Source organism: Mastomys coucha, unplaced genomic scaffold (genome assembly GCF_008632895.1).
Source record: "Mastomys coucha isolate ucsf_1 unplaced genomic scaffold, UCSF_Mcou_1 pScaffold20, whole genome shotgun sequence".
Taxonomy (NCBI): domain Eukaryota; kingdom Metazoa; phylum Chordata; class Mammalia; order Rodentia; family Muridae; genus Mastomys; species Mastomys coucha.
Genome location: NW_022196903.1, coordinates 53,937,516 through 53,962,008, shown reverse-complemented (window position 1 = coordinate 53,962,008; position 24,493 = coordinate 53,937,516). Strand labels below are relative to the sequence as shown.

Genomic DNA, 24,493 nt, shown 5'->3' with positions numbered 1-24,493 from the left:
CAAGAACTTTTCAGACACCACAAACCAACAAGAGGGTACCATATTTGCCTGGACCCCACAGAAAGAAGGATATTTAAGAATAAGGTGGTAAAAGATCCCAGTCACTGAGCAGCCGGTGAACATTTCAAGGGACTGACTGCCAGGCAGAGAATACCAGCTGTCCCTGGGACTTCAGCTCAGCAAACATGGCCCATTTGAGTTGTTACCTGTCTACCCAACCCTCTATCTGGTACATCTATCTGAACCAAGTCCTGTACCTCACATTGATGATTCTACAGCCCTGCAGTTGAGCTTGATGCTATCTCCCATTTTTGACCCTATGGCTCAGATGTTCTGGCTTCCAGTACCGATCTATCTGGACTCAGCAACTCTGGAAGCACCTGCAATAGAGTTCTCTGTACCTGCTTTTCATATGGCCTTTGAACTCTGGTTTCTGGAACTCTTCTGTGGACAATATGTACCCTGTTTTTATACTGTATGAAATACAATCTAGGATTTCATGGGTAAGACTAATAATTAAGACTAACATAAAAGAGCTTGTAATTTGTTAATGGCCAGCTATTGTGATAGCTAGCTCATATGGTCAGTTTACAGTCTTCTGAAAAGCATTTTGGATATATCAGTAAGGGTGTTAAAAGGGGAAATGAACCACCATGGAAGTGTGAAACATCATTCTATGGGCTGGGGTCCTGGCCAGAATAAAAAGTGAGAATGTCAGACTAAGGGAGTAGCTCAGTTAGTGGAGCACATGCCTTACACATATAAAACCTTAGTTTGATTCCCAGCACCTCATAGACTGAGCAGGTGGTTTATGTGATCCTCTCACTCAGAGAGGGCAGGGGCAGGGATATATAAGGCGTTCAAGGTCATTCTCTGACTTTGATGCTAGACTGGGCTACAGGAGGGCCTATCTCAAAAAGAAAAAAGAAAAGAGAGAGAGAGGGAGAGAAAGAGAGGGGTGAGAAGAGAGAAGAGAGGGGAGAGACAGATAGAAAGAGAGAGACAGAGAGACAGAGAGACAGAGAGAGAGGGAGAGAGAGGGAGACAGACAGAGAGAGAGAGAGAGAGAGAAAGAGAGAGAGAGAGAGAGAGAGAGAGAGAGAGAGAGAGAGAGAGAGAGAGAGAGAGAGAAAGTACCATCTGAGTGACTGAATTCCTCAAAGATACCATAAACTCAGCTGCTTCCATTGCTGTGGCTCATCCACCATAAGGGACTGCATCCTCCTGAGACCCTTTAAATTGTTTTTTTTTTTTTCAGGCTTATAATCACAACAATGTGGAAAATAACTAGTAAATGTGAATTCACTGTTGTTTAATAAACTGATAGTGCAGAAAGACACAAACATATCCGTCTATGTTTCTAGCATGGTGTGCTCATGTCAGTTATGTAATAAATATCTTTAACAGGAACACAAAAATGAGCAATAAAAATCATCTTGATCTGTAATATTTATCTAAAGAAAACAATGAGCGAAATTCATGCTTAGAGACCCAAGTGCTCTACGCTGCTATTGCTTTAATGTCTCCTAGAATGTTCTGTGTTCTTAAAATGATTCTCTGAACAAAATAAAAACATTCTGAAAGATCTCTTCTTACCTGTGTGTAATCACACAATTTACATTTATCTGTTAATGACTGTGCGGGTGGGTTATAAACATTTGACTGAGTGAGCACAGTGAGAAAAGAAAGAGAAATGTTTGCCTGGTAGATGCCGCAGTTACTAAGGAAAAAGCCAATACTGGCTTGCTCCATGAATATGATTCAACAGCAGAGGGAGAAAAAGAGCTGAATCATTCCTGAAGGCCTGTGGGAAAATCAAGTCTGTGCCTGGTGGCTGAAGTCCTTCTCTAGAAGGCTGGAATATTCGCTTTCAGGGGACACACCAGCTCACCACTCTGGGCCGGTGAAGCTCAGCATTTGGCTGATTATAATGTTTTCTTATTTAATTTGGTTTATGTATATTATATGGAAAAGAACTACACTTCCTTTTGTGTTTATGCATATTTAAATGAAGTTGTATAACAGCAATAATACTTAAAATCCATCCTACTGATACTTTAGAACTATATTCCTCGAGGGATCTGAGAACATTTCTCTACACTGAGAAACACCAGAGACAATTCCAGTCCATGGAACCAAGTCTGGAGCATAGAATGTAGTCAGTGGATACACATGTAGGTCTAGTTCACTCTCATACTAATATATCAAAATATTCTGAATTTAACTATTGAATTGATCACCTCTTATAAGGCTGTTTATCCTGGGCTATCCATTTCCCAGAAGTGGGTCTCACAAACCTAGGGTTCTATGGTAACAATGAACTTCAAGGTCTCTGTCTGCTACAGAATTGTACCTAAGGCATAAATTCATTTTTCAAACTATATGAAACAGAAGCCATAAATAAGTAAATAGCTCAGAGCTGAAGAATCAGAAACATCCTTTCTTAAATATGAAATCCACACTTCCTAGATATGCTGACTAGGAGGCTTTGCACATAGACGTACAAGCCCTGATACTCAAACAGAGCTACCTCTGTTCAGGCTCCGACTTCTCTTCCTTGCATGAGCTCAGTATTGACATCTAAAGGCAAACACTCCCCATGTGCTGCATCTCCTTTGATGTACCAGCAAGATGTCAAGATTTCTCAGATTTTTTTCTCTGAAAGCCTTTGCAAATCACCGAATGCCTCACTTGCACTGCCCTCTACAGAGCCTACGAAAACATTCACTCTGTACGCCTTTCAGTTTTCAAATAAAGACTATGGCACATTATTAACAAATAAGATAGACCACTATTGCCTCCCCTCGTCTACCTCCTCTTCTTCCTTTCCTATCTTTTTTTTTTTCAGTGTAGTATTTTTTCTTATTTATTTGGGAATTTCACATCATGTACCCTGATCACACCTACTTCCCAGCCCTCCCAGGTCTGCCTCCTCCCTACTGTTGTGAACGCCTTCTACAAAAGAAGAAAAACTGCTACAAAAACCAAGTCCAGTTTATGTTGTCTATTATACTCAGTGGAGTATTGTCAAACTAACAGTAGCCAGCACCTTAAAGAAAACTGAGTCCTTCCCTAACCACACTCCTGCCAGAAACCATTATGGAAAACTACACTTATCCCAATGTTTAAGAGTTCTCTTTGATGCCTTTCTGTCTAGGCTGTACGGTTTTCACAGGGAGGAGGAGGTGTCACAGAAGCTTTCTCAACTGTGAGTCTGTAGTCAGTGATACCACTGAAAAAGTAGCTTTCTAGTCTTTTATACTCAGCAGGAGCACGGATCATGGACTTTCACCAAGTTTCTGGCAACCACATGAACTAGGGACATCAACGTGGCCTTAGGTGGTTGCACAGGTTACCTACATCGACATAGACTCTAGTGGCAACCCGGAGACCATGGACACCAACATGGCTTCCTTTGGTAGCACAGACTATGGACATCTACTGGGCCTCCAGTAGCAGCCCAGACCATGGACAATCCACATGTACCTCCGGCCTCAACAGGGCCAGGGGTAGCAGACTAAGGAAATGAACATGGGCTCCAGGGACAGCATGGACGATAGAGGTCTTTAAGGTAGTCTACTCCAGAAAAGAACTGATCTTCATCTCGGACATTCTGCTGCTTCTCAGAGCCAGAGCAACCATGTGGCTGGGTAGTATGTTTGGGGCCAAGTCTGCACATGCTCCAGGCTGCTTCCCAACACCCTGTCAACCCTATCTGCAACCCCTGTCCACGGCAGCCTTCTCTCACACCGGACATCACCGCCCAGTCCCTAGTTCCACGTCACTGCTTCTTCACTCCTCAATCTTTCCTACCTCTCCCTTAAATAACTGTTCATTGTAGTAGCCCTGGAAACTGCACTGTGTCACATGGTGTACAGATTTACATGCAAAAATATTTATTGCAATGAATCACCAGTCTGGATCAAAAATTCTGGTTTCTGAAGCACCATAAATATTGGACCATTGCCAAGAGTCTTGGATGTCCTGCTGTCACCCAGAGTTAGGGTGATGTTATGGCTAGGTTCTGTGAGAGCTCCTGGCTGTCTCACCCCTCCAAAGTGTTGATATAGACTAGCCTAGGCTCGCCAGGTTTGCCCTTTGTGCTTGTAGCCTGTGAGCACCATAGCCCTGCACTATCTGTCTTCCAACAGGGCAAACAGTGTGGGCTGCAGTCACAGCAGCTTCATTCTGGGAGCCAGGTGGCAGGTCTACTGTTGAGCTTGCAGGCTGCAGGCAGCACCACTCTACCTGGTTCACCGGTCACTGAGGCTCAATGTTCATGGATGGATGGCTGGCAGGTCCAGGGTAGCAGCCCTGTTCAGTAGTGATGTGTTTCCAAGGGAGTTCCAAGCTGCTTGCTGCACACCACCAAGTCCTCTGTGCCAGCCACCAGGGTTAGGCTTGTAGGATGTGGGCAGCACTGATGCCCTGTGCCTTTCATCTCCCAGCAGGACAAGCAGCACTAGATACAGCCATGGTGGCTCCATGCTGGGAGCTTAGCCAGCAGGCCTAGGGCGAGCCTTATTCAGTAGTGATTGACTGTTTCTACAGGAGCTTCAGGCTGTAGCACATCTCCCTGTTGTAGGGGTCGCCCCTGCTCCAGGCTCCTTGCTCATCAGGTGCAATCTTTGTGCTTGCAGCTGGATGAGATGTAACTGTGAAGGGTATAGATCGGTGGTTCTCTGCTGCAGGCAGCTCTGTTCCACTACCTTTCTTTCCAATTCTGTGAGTCCATTTTACCGGCATTTTCAAATATGCCTTTAGCTTTAGCTTTGCTTGTCCATCAACTGAACCCATCCTTTGGGGAGATGCCAAACATGATTTATATTTATAGCCTAGTGACCTCAGATCCTCCCCTAGGCCCTTAAGCTATGGAACCCATCTTCATGATATATATCACATGTTCTCTACTAAACAGTTTTGATATAGTCACACCTTAACCTTTGTTGTGTACATGGGATGGAGATGGTTGTTACAAGAAACTTTTTTCCAAAATTATACTATACTTAAATATGTCTAAAATAAACTGCCTGGGGTCAGACTTCAGAAGTTTGAGCCAGCCTGGCTAGATCTTGCCGAACTGAGTTTCTTTCTTGCCTCTCCATGGTTCATTTGCCTGCAGGCCTCAGCAATTGCCGGGACACCACCCATGCCACACAGTTCTTTCAGGATGGACCATGTGCTTTTTCCCATACACTGTGCTAGTACCAGGCTAAAATATTGAGAGGAAACCAACTGTTCTCTATCTTTAAGTGATTAAAACAAAATCTATATAAAATTCCACTAGCATTTAAGACAAAACTTCAAGACATCAAGAAGCTTAAATTTCGAGCCGGGCGGTGGTGGTGCACGCCTTTAATCCCAGCACTTGGGAGGTAGAGGCAGGTGGATTTCTGAGTTCGAGGCCGGCCTGGTCTACAGAATGAGTTCCAGGACAGCCAAGGCTATACAGAGGAAACCCTGTCTTATAAAACCAAAAAATAGAGGTAAACACTGTAAGAAGCTTAAATTTCAATTTCTAAATACAATGTACCTTATTTAATAGAAAAATTTCTACTGGAAGCATAAATGTCACACACTAACTTCAGCTGGTTTTCTATCTTGTTGTAGTAATGGCTTTAACTAACAAAGAGGAGATGAAACTTTTTTGAGATCTAGTAAAACATTTGTTTATCACATATTCACAGAAAGAAACTAGTAAAATTGCTCATTTAAGTACATGTGCTCAGACACTATGGTTATGAGCATCAACTTTTTCATAAGCAACTTCTTTCTTAAGGCCAGAAAGAAAAGAGAAGGACAGACTGTCAGAGCAAATGGGAGCTAGAGAAAACTATACAACTTGCCCAGGCCTCTGGGTTCGACCTGGGGTGAAGCAGTTACCTGAAATAACTCAAGACTCGTGTCTATCTCTAACATCTTATAATTTACAAACTGATATTTCATAATTTCTAAAGAAAGTAAGACTAGAGCCCACTGATACTCCCATGTTAAATTCCAATATCAACTCTTTTAAAACATGATTTCTATTGAAAAGTATTTTTGTTTTCAAAATAATAACAAAACCTTACAAAAATTACAGTGTCCCAAAATTTTTAATTTTTAATTTTTTATTATAATATCTTTATTACTTTGATCATCTATCAGCTAACAAGGAAAACTAACTTGACTATTTAGTTAAATACAGGTATATAAATATTTTGCCTTTAGAGATCATTGCCAAGCTAAAAACCATACAGAAAAAAATGCCACCCTAATGCTGGTGATAAATCTCTGAGACTAGCAAACACCCATTTCAGATGTATCTACTGCATCAGCTGGATTGAACACAAATGCCAAATGATCACTTGTTTTCTGATATTCAGATCTACAAAAATCCTAAATCCCTTGCATATATCCAGGCCAGTCTGCTATTGATGAACCATTGCTGCCATGCCTGAGATGGTACACCAAAATCCACTGACCCTTGAGTTCTGTGTCAAAGATCACCAGAGTTGGGACAGGAATGTATGACATCTGTGTTTGAGCTATCTTCAAAAAGAGGTGGCCACAGGGTCTGGAAAGTTGACATAATAAGAGTGAAATAGGCTATCTGTCAGAAAACGAATAGCCAATGATCCTAAATGTCAGGGATAAATCAGTAGGGATGTGGTACACAGAGCCTCATCTAGAAGACGTTCTTGCTCCAGCCAGTGACTTCTAGAAGCCAGTTATGTGCCAGATCTCCGAAGACCCAACAAATGCTGAAAGTTTATATATTAATGTCTTGATTTTTAATTTGTGGCTTAAAAAAGTAAGTAAACAGTATAAATATATATTATTCTCACTATTTTCAAATGTATGAATCAACAATATTAAGAATATTTCTATAGACTACAGACATAGTTCACTAGGTGGGTGCTTGTCTAGATGAACAAAGTCCTCAGTATGATACCCAGCAGAGCATAAAATACAGGTGTGGAAGCACATACTAATAATTCCAGAACTTTGGAGGAGGTGAAGGGCAGGAGGATCAAGGTCATCTTTGGATATGTGAGTCGGAAGCTACCCTAGGATACGTGAGATCTTATCTCAAAAACAAAACAAGGGCTTACAGAGATGGCTCAGTAGTTAAAGAGTAGAAGACCCAGGTTTGAGTCTCAGCACCCATATAGCAGCTCCCAGTAGTCTGTAACTCCAGTTCCAAGAGCTTGAATGGCCTCAAACATGTATATGGTACACAGACACACATTCAAATAAAACACTCAAACACATAAAGTAAAATATTAAAATAAATAAAATAAAGAGACTGACAGATGAACAAGAGCCACACTGTTGTACAATAGAATTCCAGAACTATTTCATCTTGGTGAATGGGAACCTAAAATGCTTTAAAAACAACTCAAGGTTCCCAGTGCCTCCAGACTGCCTCTGCCAACCATTCCACTTTCTGCATTTATAACAAGCTGACTGCTTTAGATACTTGAATTTACTTTTATTTTTTTCTTTTCTTTAAATCTAGTACTCGGGATTAAACCTAGAGCCCTGAGCATACTAAGCACAAAGTCCACCTCTAAATGACAACCCTAGCCCCACATACTTTATGAAAACTTAGGACACTTATGGTTACCTAAAATACTTCCAAGTTTCAAGAATTCCAAAGTCAGTTGAGTGAAACAGATAGGTGTGGTGCCAGCATTCAAGTCAAAGGCAAGGTGTATGGCTCACGTGCATGCTTCAAATACAAACAAAAAGGCTAAAACCTTCAAATATGCTTTACAGGAAATTCTTACCATCCCAGATTGATGCAAAAACCACATGAGGTAGTCTTCCTGAATGTCCACAAGACTAGAAATCTCAGGGATATAAAACTTATCGTATTCCACGTGCTTCACCTTAAGATTTACCTGATGAAGAACAAAATAAGAACAACTAAAACCCAAGAATTGGAAAACCTCCCAGAGAAAGCCCCGGCAGAATAAGTCATCCCTCCACACCCTCCCTCTCCGTCCCCCAGGGATACCTTGTACAATTTCTCCAGAAGCTTGAGGGTTGCAGTCATGTAATTGTTGAACAGTACTGGGATTAGGAATGTCTTCCTTCCCCGGAGGAGGTAAAGGACGGCACCTTTATAGAGGGTTACCAGCTTCATAAAATATTTGGGGCATGCCTGAGACCACCAGTTATCTTAAGAAAGGAAGAAAGAGAGACACGTCTTAGCGCATAATCCTGGACAAGTGTTCTTATGTCGTCTTTCTGCTAGCTATAACTCCTGTGGCTAGAAGATAAATATTAGTCTATAATACATCTTTCCAAAAATGATTTTTCAAAGGAACCATTAAAACATGTATAGAGAAACAGCTATACAAGAGGCCCTAAAAACTTTTAACTCCTCCTCTCTCTCTTTCTCTCTCCTCTCCTCTGCCTCTTTCCTTCTTAAATGTTTTTATGTTAGAGTTTTCATGTTTTTTTTGTTTCTTTGTTTGTTTTTGTTTTTTTCTTCTCAGACTCATTCTGGAGGCTAATCTGAAAACATTCAGTTCCCGGGCACTGAGTTCCAAGGCTGTGTTGGGACCAGACACATACTCCCGGGCAGGATGCTGGCTGCACCTATTGCAGTAGTATTTGTGCACCCTTGACCTTTTTAGGACAGATCTCAGCCACTACTGACATTTTGTACAAGGGACATTTCACACTTAGAGGACATGGGAAACCAATCCTTCCTGTTATGAGGCATAATTAGTTTAAGAAATTGATTATGTTTACTCTCTCCAAGTAGTACCTTTCCATTCAAGCAGGACTGTATCACTGTATCTTCATAAAGGAACTCAGCCATACTGAAATCCATAAGGTTTCCTTGTTTAAAATATTTCATTAAAAATTAAAGTGGGAGGGCTGCCGGAGAGCTGGCTCAGTGTCCAAGAGCACTGACTGTTCTTCCTGAGGTCCCAGATTTGATTCCTACCACATACACTCATGCTCACAACCATCTGAAACTCCAGTTCTCAGGGATCTGATGCCCTCTTCTGGCCTCCACGGCACCAGACACGCACATGGAACACCGACATACATGCAGGCAGAATATCCATATACATAAAAGAAACCTTAAAAAAAAAATCACAGTGGGAGACACATGAAATAAAAAGGACAAACTATTGAGAGCTGTTGAATTCGTATGACAGGCATCTGCTGGGTTTGCTCTACTTTGAGGTTTTCTCTTCGATTAGAACTGTCAGATGTCAGAAATAAACTAATTATAAAACTGAATAATCTCGTTCTGTTTTGTGCTATCTGGCCTTGAAAAATTTTAAAAAATTTAAAATGCCAAAAATTTAAAAGTCTGATAAAATGGCTTTAAAAAGAGCCATTGCTCTATTTTCCACCTATTAGAAATACCTAAGAAAACATGCTCTGAGCAGCCCCTGATGTTGGGAAGTATCAAGTGCTAATGCATTACAAATGCAGTCATTATTACTCTTGTGTGAAGGCAGAAGCAATGGAAAAGCCAGAGGCGGGTCTATTCGCTTGAGGGAAAACCACGCTGCAGTGACTACTCAGGCTACCTGAACCACAGAAGTTACCAAGTTGAAAGGAACACCTGGAAAAATTACCAAGGGAAGGGAAAAAAGTCAAAAGCCAGGGGACAGGTTTCTGAACCAGACTGCTAAAAAAAAAAACGTCTTGGGCGCTACTCCAGTAGAGACCCTCTCCAGCCCGCTGAGGAACGGAATGTTCTTATCTCAGCAAAGTATCCGGAGCCTGCAAAAATCAGTGTGGACTCAACTGTCCTAAAAAAGAAAAAGAAAACAAACATTCTGTAAGTCCTCACTGGGTTGCTCTGTCCCCACTTCATGGAGATCTCTTCATCACAAAAAGCTGTTCATTTGGCTCCCACCCACTAACGTCAGCACTGGAGATGGATAGACAGAAGGATACTAGTATTTGAGGCATTGCAAGCAAATGTGGAAGAAAAAAAAAACAGTTTAACGTTGAATAACCTAGTTTTATGAATATCTCAAAATTGGGATTAATCTCCCATTTCATATGAGTTAAATAAGAGATCAATTCACCCAGATGGCAAGCAGGATTAGCTAGACATCAAGAGCAAAGAAAGGAGTAAGTGGTAAAGCTATTAAGAGGCAACAAACAGATTGTTAGATCTCAGTCCACAAGAGCCAGCTGACAAAACAAAACAAGTAAGTTCAAAGCCAGTGGTATTAAATGTGATGAATTTACCTAATACTTTGCTGGGGTTTGTCTCCAGCCGCAGGATGGCCATCGCCAGGGGAATGGTCAGCGTTATGTAATACTTAGAATCCTGAAGCAGTGGAAACTCCGGTAGTATTAAATAGATTCTCATTGCTTCCACATCTGGGGGTGAACTTGACAACTGGGGAATGAGGCAACTTTCAAAGCTGTTTAGTATCTATACAAAAGAAAAAAAAGTAGTGAGAAATGTGTCTGAGACTTAAATAACTCATCTCCAAATTCATAAGTTATTTAATGAACTCACAGCCCTTGCTCATTCGGTGTGCACTGAGCATACAGAAGGAGCCAGGCACTGGTTCAGACTCCCAGTACATCAGTGAGAAGGAAGAAGTTCCCACCCCACAGACCTAATATTTTAGAGGGGCAACTCCTTAGGAAGATATGTGCAAAAGATAGGCCAAATCCCAACACTAACATTTTTTACAAAGTTACAGCTTGTACGAGAGTGTATCGTTTCATCTTGTCCCCTTTGACTCAAGAGAAGAACTCTTCAGTGTAAACTGAATTTTATAAATGTAAACAACATACCTGTTCTAGAATCATGGAGTGCTGAGAGTGCATTAACTTCTCAAATAAAATCCTAGTTGAGTTCAAGTCAATCCCAGGGATTTTGGGACTAGTTTTAAAATGTTCATCAATTCTAAACAAACGAGCAAGCAAAAAATCCATATGTAATAAAACAAAAGGCAAATGCTGATTAAAAAAAAAAACTCTAAGTACTTACTTAGCTAACCCACTCTAGAAAGATCTTATTTGGACCTAGTAGATAAGATATTCAAGAACACTAATTTGGAAAAGACTAATGGGTCTAACTAAGCCTTACAGCAATTCTACCTACCCTGCTTTGGTTGTTTCTTTTTAATTTGAGAAAAGGTTCTTATTAGGTAGCCCCCGCCAGTCTTAGCTTCCCAGAGACAAAGGATATCTCTAAGATTGTCACTTGTGAATACATCAAATCTATTAATTTGCAAAACAGTCATTTGAAAAACAGGCTTTGTTCTGAGTTATGTATACATTCAAATGATTTAACCATCTCTGACAATGTTACGATAGATGAAAACTCAGAATGTAGACATGGCATATATTAGAATCAAAATGGCAAAACCCAGAACAGCTGCTTAGAGCTCCTTGATGGTATTTTGTTCCTGTTCCCACAATGAATTAACCAATACACTAATTTTAATATCCTGGAGGCAACCTTGAACAAAGGTGGAAGGACTTTTTCCTATGTTGTCAGGAAAATTCCAAATGAGAGAGGGCTCCCTTTCTCCCACTCTCTCCAGCATTATCTGTTAGGTTTTTTCCTGAACTCAGCCATTCTGACTGGGGTAAGATGTTATCTCAGTCATTTTAATTTATATTTCCCTAACCGTTAAGGATGTTGAATAATTTTAAAGATATTTCTTAGTCACACATTAGATGGGATGCATATGCATATATACATATATATATATATATATATATACATATATACATACATGGGATTTCTTAGAATGGATTATAGGACGTGGTCTGACTAGTCCAACAATGACTGTTTTCCCATAAAATGACCAAGAATTCAGTAGTTTTTTTTAGACCATGTGGCTGAGATATCTCACTGGTTTTTGGTTTATGTTAGAATCTTGAAGTAGACTGTAATACCAGCAAAGGGATGCCTCAGCAACAGGACAGACAATCCTGTCCTAAAGAGTCAGGGTAAATAGGCAAAAAGCAAAAGCTTCCATATCCTTTTATGTGGCTGGCACCAGAAGGTGTGGCCCAGATTTATGGTTGGTCTATTGATCTCACACGATACATACTGGGGTGTGAGTATTACAACCCTAAATATGGATGAGCAGGTATCCTTATAATAGGATATGGAGTCCTTTGAGTTTATGCCCAGGTATGCTATCACTGAATCACATGGTAGATCAGTAAATCACACAGAGAACTAAAGTCTAACTCATTGCTATACTTAAAATATTCTTTGATTATATATATTAATTATACATAGTACTCTTTTACATAGGGACATTTTCATATTAGTAAACGTTGTGCAGTGAGCTCACTACTCCCTGTCTATCTTGATCCGTTTTCTCCTTACCCACTCCTGTTAGTCCTCATTGCTATACTTTATATTTGGAATATCTGCTTAATGGCATGTGTAGAAGGCATGGATTTCAGCCTGTAACATCACTGGGAGGTAGCGGAACATGGAGAAGTTGAGATATAGTGTTTGTACCTTTCACCCTTTCCTATCTCTTCGCTGACAGCCAGCATAAGGTGAATAGCGTCTACATGGAATCTTCTCCTATGACGATGGATGTCCTTATCACTGGCCCTAAAGAAACGTGACACCTGACCATGGACTGAAGATGCTGCAAATACACCTTTTCAGTCACCACAGGTATTTTTCACAATAGCAGAAAGGTAACTAACATATTCCTCCTAGTGTTTCATTAAACTAATCAGTGGTTGAAAAGGATGACAAAAATGATAGTACTTAGAATCCTTGAAGATCCTAATTCCTGGCAAGGTCATTCTGCTGCATGAGGTTCCTGAGGGGCCATGTGCAGAAGAAAGAAGGCCAAAAGAGACATTCTATTTGCTGCCTCTGGTTTTAGCCAGAGTTGAGCCTGACTGAATCCACAGAGCCCCAGAATGAAGCCTCCCTAAGACCTCTACATGACTTTACTCCTGTAGAAAAATGAAAAATTACCTCAGCAAACTAACGAATCAAAGAATGACTGGAGAATTTTGAATTTAAGAACAAATCATACACACGTGTGAGAGCAGCACTTTGGGTGAGCCTGGAGTTCTGGCTTTGGGTCACGCTAGATCTCCCCAGGAACCAGTTCTCTCTCCAAATCTGCCCCAGTGAGGAGTGAGCAAATACCACTATTCTGGGATCCTCTAATTGATCATCACTGGATATTTCAAATTTTATGTAAATGTCAGCTTTCCCCTTCAACTGAAACCAACCACTATGGAGAAGTCTTTCATAGCCTTGTTAAGTATTTACATTACACACAGCTTCTGAAGTGTCAGTGACACTTACTTTTTTTCCAGAAAGCTTCCATTCCAACAAGCTGCAGAAGACAGTATCTGAACAACACCACTATTCAAGACAGAAAAGGAGAAAGGAGTCTTTAAGAATTACAAATCAGACTTATATAAGCCTCAGTAACAAGACATCTTCCTAGCCAGCCTCTATTGGGTCATCAGTGCATATCTGATTAGAGAACAATGTTTTGCCTACAAATGGACAAAAACTAGTATAGCACAAGTTACATACATACATGTATATATAAATGTGTTTGTGTCAAAATCATAAAAAACTTGGACACTCTCTCACCACCACTTCAAAAAAATAGAAAAAAGTGAGCTGGTATTTCCCAAGTACAGAAGTTAATACATGTCCAATCATGTCTGCCTTATTCTATTGACCATCTGAGAAAGAAACTAAGGATGAGTGGAAATAAAGACTTATTCCTAGTACCTAAATTCTGCAGGGTCTGTGGAAAGGTCTACTCTGTGAGTACCCAGGATTGTCACAAGAAACAAGGGATAAAAAAAAGAAATGGCTAGGAAAGAGATCGCAGTAACTTCTGTCAGCTGTAGCATTTGGATCAAGTAAGATCTTTAGAGATGATTTCCTCTAGCTTCTGTTGTTAAGTTTAAAAACAAAAACAAAAACAAAACAAAAAAACAGTGCTGGGCAGTGGTGGTGCACGCCTTTAATCCCAGAACTTAGGAGACTGAGGCAGGCGGATTTCTGAGTTCGAGGCCAGCCTGGTCTACAGAGTGAGTTCCAGGACAGCCAGGGCTATACAGAGAAACCCTGTCTCAGAAAAAAACAAATAAACAAAAACAAAACAAAACAAAAAAGACAGGGCTGGGCTATAGTCAGAATCTCTGTCGCAAACAAACAAACAAACAAACACAGAAGTCCAGGTAAAGCCCATGCTTCTAGGTTGCCTGCAGCTCAGCAGCCCAGCCTCTCTTGTCCTCTCTTCCCCTCTATCCTCAGTTCCTTAACAATGCCCAAAACACAGGAGAATCCGTAAACTGCTTCAGGGTAGGGCCTGGGTATTTGCTCCAGCACAGCCTTGATCATAAAGCAAGACCCACTGTGCACTTGTTGAGACAGTCTTCTTTGTTACACAGATTGATTTATGTGTTTTCAAATAAATAAATAAATAGGGAAAGTATGGCCATGCTGACCAAAGTAAAATAAAAATGTGTAAAAATGTACAGAAAACTGTTTTTTTACCCAGCTAGTCTCACATTTTTAATGTACCCAGAAGACTCTAAATATTCATTTCAATTAATCACACTAAATGGCAAAACTGTAGAAGTTACTCAGATTAGTTAAAATAATAAAAGGCTGTTAATATTCAAGACTCCTTGAAACCATGAGTGTGAAGAAAACCATTTCTATATGCAACATGATACAGAGAGCTCTCCGCAGAGACATGACCTCAGGCCTTCCCTCAGAGGGTGTCACAGATCTGGCAATGATACGTCAAGGTGAGGAATGAGAATTGGAGGGCAAACCACTGTGTTAGCTGGGGGCTAAGGAGATGATATTACAAATAAATATTCAAAAATGATTCTGTAAATGCAAAGCTCCATTCATATTCACAACCACAGTGAGGTACAGGGAACATCAGCCACTAGGCTAGAAAACTCCAGCATGCTTTGGAAGAAGCACAATGAAGGCAGACAAAAGCGTACTTGACGGTATTTGCGTTGTTGTGTTCTGAGAGTTTTTGTCTCCAAACGGCTATAGTTTCGTCATTTATTAAGTTGGTATAATGTGTTTGGTTCACAGTTCTGAAGTCAACAGCAGGAGAAGAATTCTGGAGAAATAAATACAAGAGAAAAAGAGAAATGAGAGATGTGGATCTTCTCCCCCTTTCCTTCCTCAGTGTGGTCTCCCAAGCGCACTTCATACACTGAAGCTGCCCGAACCCTCTCCCGTCGAGCAGAGACCTGTCCCCACTCCTGCATGGAGGATGCACTGTGCTTCAGGATCTTCCCTAGGCCACTGGTCTATTCAATCATCCTCAGTGGCAGGTAGCTGTGGTACAAAAGCTCAGCTCCCTTCCCTCAACTTCAGGGCACCACACCACACTAGGTGAGGGCTCTCTGCAAGTGATCTAAGCCCGGCATCTCCCTCCAACAAGCCCTCTTCTCCTTCACTCCTAAAGGGTTCTTCTAGAGTGTCTGTTTCAACTCCGTGACAAGCTTTCCAGGTCTCCTTCCCTTTGCTCTGAGTCACCAGGCCATAGAGGTATTGGTTGCCATAATTGTTCCCTCAACTCCAATAAAATGTAGTTTAAAAAATGTTTAAGGCCATCCAGAGACTGCCCCACTAGGGATCCATCCCATATACAGACACCAAACCAAACCCAGATACTATTGCTGATGCCAAGAAGCGCTTGCTGACAGGAGCCTGATAGAACTGTCTCCTGAGAGGCTCTGCCAGAGCCTGATAAATACAGATGCAGATGCTCATAGCCAACCACTGAACTGAACACTGGGACCCCAAAGGAGGAGTTTGGGAAAGGACTGAAGGAGCTGAAGGGGTTTGCAACCAACAACAATATCAACCGACCAGCACCCCCAGAGCTCCCAGGGAATAAACCACCAACCAAAGAGTGCACATGGAGGGACCCATGGCTCCAGATGCATAAGTAGTTGAGGATAGCCTTAACTCGCATCAATAGGAGGAGAGGTCCTTGGTCCTGTAAAGGCTCAATGCCCCAGTGTGGGGAAATGCCAGGGCGATGAGGTAGGAGTGGGTTAGGGAGCACCATCATAGAAGCAGGGAGAGGAGAGATGGGATAGGGGGTGTGTGGAGTGGAAACCAGGAAAGGGGATAACATCTGAAATGTAAATAAATTAAAAAAAAAAAGGAAAAAGAAAAAAAAAATGATTAAGCCAGACATGACGGTACATGCCTGTAACCCCAGCACTTCGAAGTAAGGAGAGGGAGGAGAATCAAAAAGAGTTCATGATCACCCTCAGCTATATAGTGAAAAGTGATTTCTCAAGGCCGAGACAGGGCTACATACGACTCTGTTTCAGTAAGTTTAAGAAACAAATGCAGAATTTAGTTACAGTGTAAACAATTTCTGAAAATTCAGTTTCACATGTTTTTTCCCCCCTCAAGTGTTTGTGTGTGCTATGCATGTGTTTACAGGTGTATTTTCATGTATGTGGGTATACACATGTGCATGTACAAGCATGTATTGGCCAGAGGTTGACCTGGTCCCTCTTCCTTGATCACTCTCCACCTTATTCATTGAAACAAGGTCTCTCAAGTGACCCTAGAGCTCACCAATGGTTCACCTGGCTAGCCAGCTAGCTGCCTCCACCTCTCAATGATGGCATTAATGCTGCAACCACCTGACTTTTACAAGGGTTCTTGGGGGTCTGAACTCTTGTCCAAACACTTTGCAGGGCAAGCATTTTCATTACTGAGCCATCTCCTCAGCCCAAGCATATACCTATAAACTTTATGAAAGTATCAAAAGGGATGTTAATCACAGCTTTAAAAATCCCAAATACTGTCCATACTGTACATCCTTTTTCTTAGTGATACATATTTTTTTAATTTTATTTTTATGTGTATAAGTAGTTTGCCAGCATGCATATCTGTGTACCACTTGCATGTCTGGTGCCCACAAAAACCAGAAAGCAATGGATCCCCTGGAATTGGAGTTGCAAATAGTTGTGAGCTGCCATGTGGGTGCTTGGAATCGAACCTGGGTCCTCTAGAAACGCAACCAATAAATGCTCTTAACCACTGAGCCATCTCTCCAACCCCAACCCCAGAGATACTTTTAAGTTTCCAGTGATTATTCATTTTCATGTGTGCGTGCATGTGTGTGTGTGTTTGTGTTGTGTGCATACAAGGGTATGTATGTAAGGGTGAGAAGATAATTTAAGCAGTTGGTTCTTTCCATCCATATTGCTGGCTCCAGGGATAAATCGAGGGCTTCCCGCTTAGTGGCGGCACTCTTATTCTCTGAGCTGATTCGCCAACCCATTTAGTGGTATTTTGAAAGAAACTATTATTATAAACATTTTTATTCTCTAAGCCTGCCTGCTTTCAACTTTTCTCCTCCGACATCTATTTGTGATGCAGAACTAAGAAGAAGCTGATGGTACTTTATGCCTCCTAAAGGAGGGAAAAGTAGTATTCCAGCAGTCAGCCATCAATGCACAGAAAAATCATTGTTTTCTCCTTCGTACTTGTACATAAAATATAGCTTTCAAAGGAAGCTTGCTGGCTCTCCTCTACAGCTGTGATTTAGCATTATACAGAGAAAGAAAGGTACCTGTAACACACATCAGATCATCTGGCTCTTGATAACTAGTCTACAAAAATGACTACAGACATATGCTAAAAGAACAAATATACACTGAATTATATCAAAAAAAACTCTTTTTTTTTTTTAAAATATGGAATGCTTCACAAATTTGCATGTCATCCTTGCGCAGGGGCCATGCTAATCTTCTCTGTATCATTCCAATTTTAGTATATGTGCTGCCAAAGTGAGTACTCAAAGAAACTCTTAAACGAACACAGGCAACTTAAACACACACACAGCAACCTTTTCCCCTTCTGAGCTGTAAAGCAGCACTATTACTGCCAAGCTTGAAATGCATCCGCAAAGGGACAAGTGAACACCAACAGTAACACAAACTTACAGAAAGTACACGCAGGTTTCAAACTGTTCTACTCACAGATACAAGAAAAAGTATAATTTCCCCCTCCGTGAGTGTGGCAACCAAACTGGAGGCCTCCCACATGCTAGGAAGTACTGAATCCTGAGCTGTACTAAAAAGAAAAATGCCCCACTAGGTCAGTGCTTCTCAAATGTGGCCGGACTGGAGACTACCAAAGGAACTTTGAACCATCCCAGTGAGCAACACACATCATTCTCTAGGCCAGTTTAGATTAGAATCACCAACAGCAACTCTGCTTCTTACATCCTCAGGTGACACTAACGGTGAACCAAAGTTGGGCATCACCATATCACTCTTCAGTTTCACACACACATACACAAGGGTGGGAAAAGGAAAAGAGAAAAAGCGGAGGGGAAAGGAGGTGGAGAGAGAGAGAGAGAGAGAGAGAGAGAGAGAGAGAGAGAGAGAGAGAGAGAGAAGACTGCAAAGGAACATGTGAGCCCAAGTGGAACATTCAAACCCTGAAGGCTTCAGATACAAAACCAACATGATGCTGGAAGTGAAAAACTCCATAGCAAGAAGCTTTGTTCATGTACACAGTGATTTAAAATGCCCTGTTCCACACCTTCATGGTGTGTTTCATATTTCCACAAACAATAACTTAAGATGTCATCTAACACGCCTTCAGTGTGTGTGAGTCCTGGTGAACTTCATGTCATGCACACAGTGATTTAAGATGTCATACGGCATTACCTCCATGATGCACTGGAGTTGCCATGAGTTCTTGTTAGAGACTTGGGTTCCATCTCCAGAATGCTTTATGTATATGCAAATATTTCAAAACCCAAAACAATCTGAAACATTATTCTGGCTGCCCCTTCACATATTAAAGTAGTGATAAGGTAAGTAGAGATAATTAGGTAAGAATATAATTTTCAATCTCTGTATCTAATGAGCATCTAGTGCATGTGCATGTAAGTACATATATGTACACATATGTATATACGCACATTATTTTATATACACATAAGTATATATGTATTATATGTAGACTCATGTATATATGTATTTTATACATAAGTACATATATACAAAGTGACATGTAAATAAGTATGTCTTTATACTTGAAAAGACAAGGTTGCCACAGCTGCAGAGACAGCACTTCAGAGCCTGAGACAAAGGCCAGTTGTGTGCTCTGCTACTTTCTCAAGGTGGAGCGGAGGAACGTTCCACTGTGAACTTAAAACTTTAATGGGGGACACTTTTCACCGGCTGAAACTTTAACTTACCGGTTAACTAACACTATCGTATACCTTACTTTCTTTAATCAGTGGGTTGTTTTCCTTACCCAACACTACTAGTATATTGAAAACTCAGCTACATATAGATCATATTGTATATTTACTAAAGGAAGGAAATTTAAACTTTATGTTTATTCCTCAGAAAAACAAAAGTTGAGTATTATTTAAGTCAATTTCTCAGGTGCTTGTGGTGTAGAGCTTTAATCCCAGCACTTGGGAGGCAGACAGACAAATCTCTGCCTTAAAGGCCAGCCTGGTCTACAGAATGAGTTCCAAGGCAGCCATGGTTACACAAAAAAAAAACCTTGTCTCAAGAACGGCAACAAAAGACAGAATCTTAAGTCAGTTTTGTTCAGAAATAAATTCCTACAAGTTTACTTCTTGAAAACAAAAAAGTTACTGAAGAGACCCTGTGTTTTTATCGTTTGTTTTACTGGCATAATCTCAACTCCCTTTAAGATTTCTCTCTGAAGTTATAAAGCTGAACCTTTCTTCTCCTCTGAGACAGGGTCTCATGTAGCTCAGGCTGGCCCAAACTGGCTTCTAAGACAAGGATAACCTTGAACTGCTGTCTCTACAAGTAAGAAGCAGGGTTACAAGTGTGCACGGCTATTCTACATCTTCCTTAAGACAGCTAAAGCACACAGACGGCTTCCTGCAGGCTCCTGACCTGAAGCACGGTTGAGCAGCTGCAGAGCATCCCTGGCCAGCACCTCTCCTATGGAATCACAGAATGGTCCTAAGGACACAGATGGTGCTGTCAGAGCAAGGGAGACACTTTAGCAGTGGAAGGGCCTTTGTTTCTACAGGTGCCGTCTTTGCCCATAGTCTCTGGCTTTTCCAATTACTGCCTTGAGTTTGCTCCCCTGCCCCTTACCCCCGCAGGGCTTGGTAAATAAGATTATGAGAAGACATGAGAACCATGGCTCAGCACGCTTCAGCTGGCGGCCTTAGACTGTGAAGAACAGAAGGAGTTAAATAAATGCCACATATTCTTCGATCTACACAGACTTGGAATCCTGAAAGGCAACATATCTCCTTTCCTCTTCCCCTTCCTTTCTTTTTCTGTGAGACAAGGGTCTCGTGTAGCTCAGGCTGGCCCAAACTGGCCTCTTAGGCAAGGACAACCTTGAACTGCTGTCTCTAACAGGATACAAGTGTGCGCTGCTGCGCCCATGTATGCAACTTGTTCTTTGTGCCTTAATTGGTAGAGTGATGCAGGAGCAAGGGAAGGGAAATTTTGGTGTGGTATCATGACCAGGTAATAAATAATAAAAAATCTGAGCTGTTTTGTATCTCTCTTATATATTTATCATATACTCGATCACGCCTAACAATGAAGCCCGGGAAGTTATCAAATGCCTAGAATTCCTTGGTACTTAAGAGTCCAGAAACAGAAAAAAAATAACACAAATGCTCTAAGCCCCCTTTAATATCTTTTAGAACAAATGAATATAAATAATTCTATGCTATAAATTAGAACTCTACAACGTTAAGAACAAGATAATTATTAGCAGTTCAAAGGAGTTCAGTGGAGATAACATTGTTTAGTTTGATTTAATAAGATAAAATCATCGACAAGAAACAAAGAGCGACAAAGCTCTAGCGTAGCTATTAAAAAAAAATGATTATCATCATCCTACTTCAAACGTGATAAAAGAAAATCTTACCTCATACGTGGAGCAAAGTACAAAAGTCTGGTCCCCTCCAGAGAAGATCTGCTTAACGACACGGTACTTAAAGCGATCTGTCAAAAAGTATTTGAAACATACTGTCTGTCAATGGTTGCTCCCCTCCATCCTCTCCTGGTGTTCCAAAATATGCTTTAGAAGGGCTTCTCTGTTTTAATTGTGTGCAGAAAAGAGGCCCTCCTGGTTCCCTGCCCAGGACTGTTTCTAGTTCAGTTAAAAATAAACATATGAAATAGTGCCCAGACCCTCCCAGCCTGCCTCCCTCACGGCCAACTAACCCTGACCCTGTTTCTATTTCTCATGCTAACTCCGTCATGCCACCAGCCAGCAGTCTAAAATGGGCACTGCTATAAATGGTAACATGTGCGCGGCAATCACACATCTGCAGGCGCTCCTATCTATCCCCTTCAGGATGATGCTAGCAATACGAGGACCTCTTTTCCCAGTCTGGGGTTGATATCCCATCATGGGGACCACCTAACTGCTTTTTTAAAAAAAAATTGAAAAAAAAATGTTAATTTTAAAAAAATTTTAAAAAATAATTACATCATTTCCCCGTTTCCCATTATTCCCTTATCACCTACCATGTACCCTCATCCCCCTCCCTTTTGAAATTATGGCCTTTTTTAAATGTTACACAAACACACACATATAATAACCTTCCTGTTCTGTTTAGTGTTACCTGTACGTATGTGTATATATGCATATATACATACTGGCATATATACATACATACACACACTATATGAATGATTATTTCTTCCAACACCCCTAATCTTTCATGCTGTTTCATCTCCCCATACGTCTTCCCTTCACACAGTATACTCTCCTTGAATGCTTGCCTCCTTGGACAGGAATTTTCACTCCCAGGAAACAGCCCTGCTCCCTCACAGTCCTCCCGTTGACAAACTCAGCCCAGCCAAAGTAACCTTCTCTAGCTGTAAGACTCCTCACTGCCTTCCCATGAGGCCTTATAAGGCTTATGACATGAAATCTGGAAATTTTCCTATTTGCACCAAATTTTGTCAAACATACAGACATAAGCTTACAACCACCTAAGTCAAGCCAGATTGTGAGTTCATTATTTAAAAGTGTGGTTTCAAATGAAACCTGAGTTTCTTGCTGACCTAGGACTTACAATCCTATGGTTGTGTCTCTATTACAGGCATCCACCATTAAAACCAGGAGCACACTTGCTAAACATATGTATTACGAGGATGAGGTGAATGCCTAGAGAAACATACTTACAAATGTCAAAGAAGTCGCCAAGCTATTCTTTGCTTTGGAGAATCATGCTTATTTTATATTTTAAGCTTACTACATCTCAGACATACCTGTCCCATAAGTATCTGCTGAATGACAGGTTTGTAGTAGCTCTGTGATGTATGCTAGGGTTACAAAGGTTAGACTATTCATTCCCTGGACTTATGTTTGTTAGCATCCAGGAAGGAGAAAGATGAACTTGCAGGTAACTGGACCCTTCAATGCTTCCTCCTCCCAGAGTGCCCAATTGAGTGAAACAAACAAATAAAATAAGGGAACTTATAATTGTTATTATCTACATCATTATCAAGTCCTAAATTTGTCAGCTTAGAATTTAAAATTAAATTTGATTATTAAATTATTCTTCTATTCTAGAGTAACAACTATTCTATTATTCTATAACTCTGCAGCTCCATTTCTACCTCTAGATATATGAGTTCAGGATGAGGAAGTCAGTCAATACACCTAACTGTCTAATTTTAATCTCCAATGAAATAAACAGCCTGCTCACTCAATCTTCTCAAGAGAATCTTTTAAAAGAAGCCTCATCCCATTATCAACAGACACCAAGCAAGCAGAGCACAGGTTTTTTTGAATGAGGCAGATCTGAGTTTAAATCCTGCCTCTAGAATTATTTTGATCTTAGGCAAGTTACCTAACCTCTGAGAGAACAGCCCTTTACCCCTGACAAGGGAGTGATGGCCAATAGTCATGTTCTTGCTTTTTAGCAAACAAGTTACCACTGCTATAGTAATGGAATTTGTTAAGCAATCAGTTACGATCTGAAGATTAATTTTAACCACTTAACTACACTAAGATATACATTACCAAGCACCTTGATACCAGTATCGTTGATGTTCTCTAGGCTCTCGACTGCAGACTTTCATGCAGAGCAAGTACTCAAATGATTTGATAAGTATCCAAAGACACAAAGAAAGAAAGAAAGAAAGAAAGAAAGAAAGAAAGAAAGAAAGAAAGGAAGGAAGGAAGGAAGGAAGGAAGGAAGGAAGGAAGGAAGGAAGGAAGGAAGGAAGGAAGGAAGGAAGCTCCTGTTTATTCCCTCTAAAGTAGTTAAAGACAAGTAACAATTACCTTTTTATGATTACCTAAAAATATAATTCCAATGAAAATCATTCTTACCAGCTCGAGCTGAAAGCTGACTGCTGTGGGCAGCCCAGTGTCCCTTCACAGGAGATGGGCACTTGACATTACATGTATGTCCGGTCCCCAGCTGACCTTTAGCTCCACAACCAAATGCATAGATGAGTCCAGAAGAAGGCACAAGGGCTAGAGTGTGCTGTCTATGGGAAAAATGAACTCATTGGCACATTTCCTTCTCATGGTGATGTACACTCAGCCTGATATTTTAACTTTCACATAAAATCACAGAAATTCCTAGGGGTTCCTGCGGAGCCTATCCTGATTCTTGTGTTTATAACAGACCCCTAACTTCTGACACCCCATCAGGCATGGCTAAGTGGGGCTGAAACCCATGACAGCTTTGAAAGTGGTCCAACATTAAAGCATAAACTTGCTTAAAATGAGAAGTTTTTTTATAATTTGATTTTATGGTCCGTGTGTGTGTGTGTGTGTGTGTGTGTGTGTGTGTGTGTGTGTATGTGTGTGTGTGAGTGTGTGCATATGCATATGCACACCTGCACAAGTGGGTAGGCCAGAAATAATTTTCTCCTCATATTTAAAGACCATCTCTCACTGAACCTTTTTAAAGGCAGAGTCTCTTGAACGAGACTGGCTTGACAGTGAGCTTAGGGAACACGCATGCTTGTCTCAACCTGTCACAGCGCTGACATTACAGATGGCTTTTCATGTTCTTGGTGGGGGTCCTAATTTGTGTCCTTGTGCTTGTAGGGCAGACTTGTAACTTACTGAACTATCTCACCAGCTCAACCATAGATGACAACATTGCACTGCTGTGACAAAGGTCAGGCATATGCCTACTGATCGTGGTATGTGGAAAGAGATTAACAACCTGCCGCATCCTCCCTTTGGGATAAAAGAAAAGCTGAACAGGCCCAAGCAAGGACCTGTCACATTCCTTCTTCATTTCTTCCCTACATTCTGCTACTGGCCCTCTATTCTGTAAGAAGTCCCATGTCCTCCTTTTTGTCTGTTTACCTAAATCCCTTCCTTTCCAAATCTACTACAATCTGATTTTCCCTACACAGGTGATCACGCAGCTGAGATTTCCTAAAGCAAAGCTGTGTGCTGTGGCCCATGCCTGTAGTTCCTTCACTCAGGAGGTAAAAGGAAGAAGCCCCCACTACATACCGAGTGTAAGGCCAGAATAGG

General features: G+C 41.0%; 1 protein-coding gene and 1 non-coding gene across 7 annotated transcripts in view; both read right to left on the bottom strand.

Annotated features, from left to right (window-relative positions):
* The window catches only part of Herc3 (HECT and RLD domain containing E3 ubiquitin protein ligase 3), a 94,904-nt gene that overhangs the window by 40,007 nt on the left and 30,404 nt on the right, over positions 1–24,493 (bottom strand). For 3 of the 6 annotated variants that reach the window (XM_031382040.1, XM_031382041.1, XM_031382043.1), the window contains exons 8-15: positions 23,324–23,484; positions 20,900–20,976; positions 14,965–15,089; positions 13,286–13,345; positions 10,777–10,888; positions 10,216–10,405; positions 8,003–8,166; positions 7,773–7,886 (exon numbers count right to left, since the gene is read on the bottom strand). In XM_031382040.1, coding sequence (XP_031237900.1) covers positions 7,773–7,886; positions 8,003–8,166; positions 10,216–10,405; positions 10,777–10,888; positions 13,286–13,345; positions 14,965–15,089; positions 20,900–20,976; positions 23,324–23,484 — 1,003 coding nt within the window. Of the gene's footprint in view, positions 1–7,772; positions 7,887–8,002; positions 8,167–8,922; positions 9,084–10,215; positions 10,406–10,776; positions 10,889–13,285; positions 13,346–14,964; positions 15,090–20,899; positions 20,977–23,323; positions 23,485–24,493 lie in introns of those variants that run through there. The other 3 variants (XM_031382042.1, XM_031382044.1, XR_004122031.1) reach the window with 3 other exon arrangements.
* On the bottom strand, positions 17,695–17,801 carry LOC116100059. Its single transcript, XR_004122428.1, has one exon. It is a non-coding gene; the product is annotated as a U6 spliceosomal RNA (small nuclear RNA).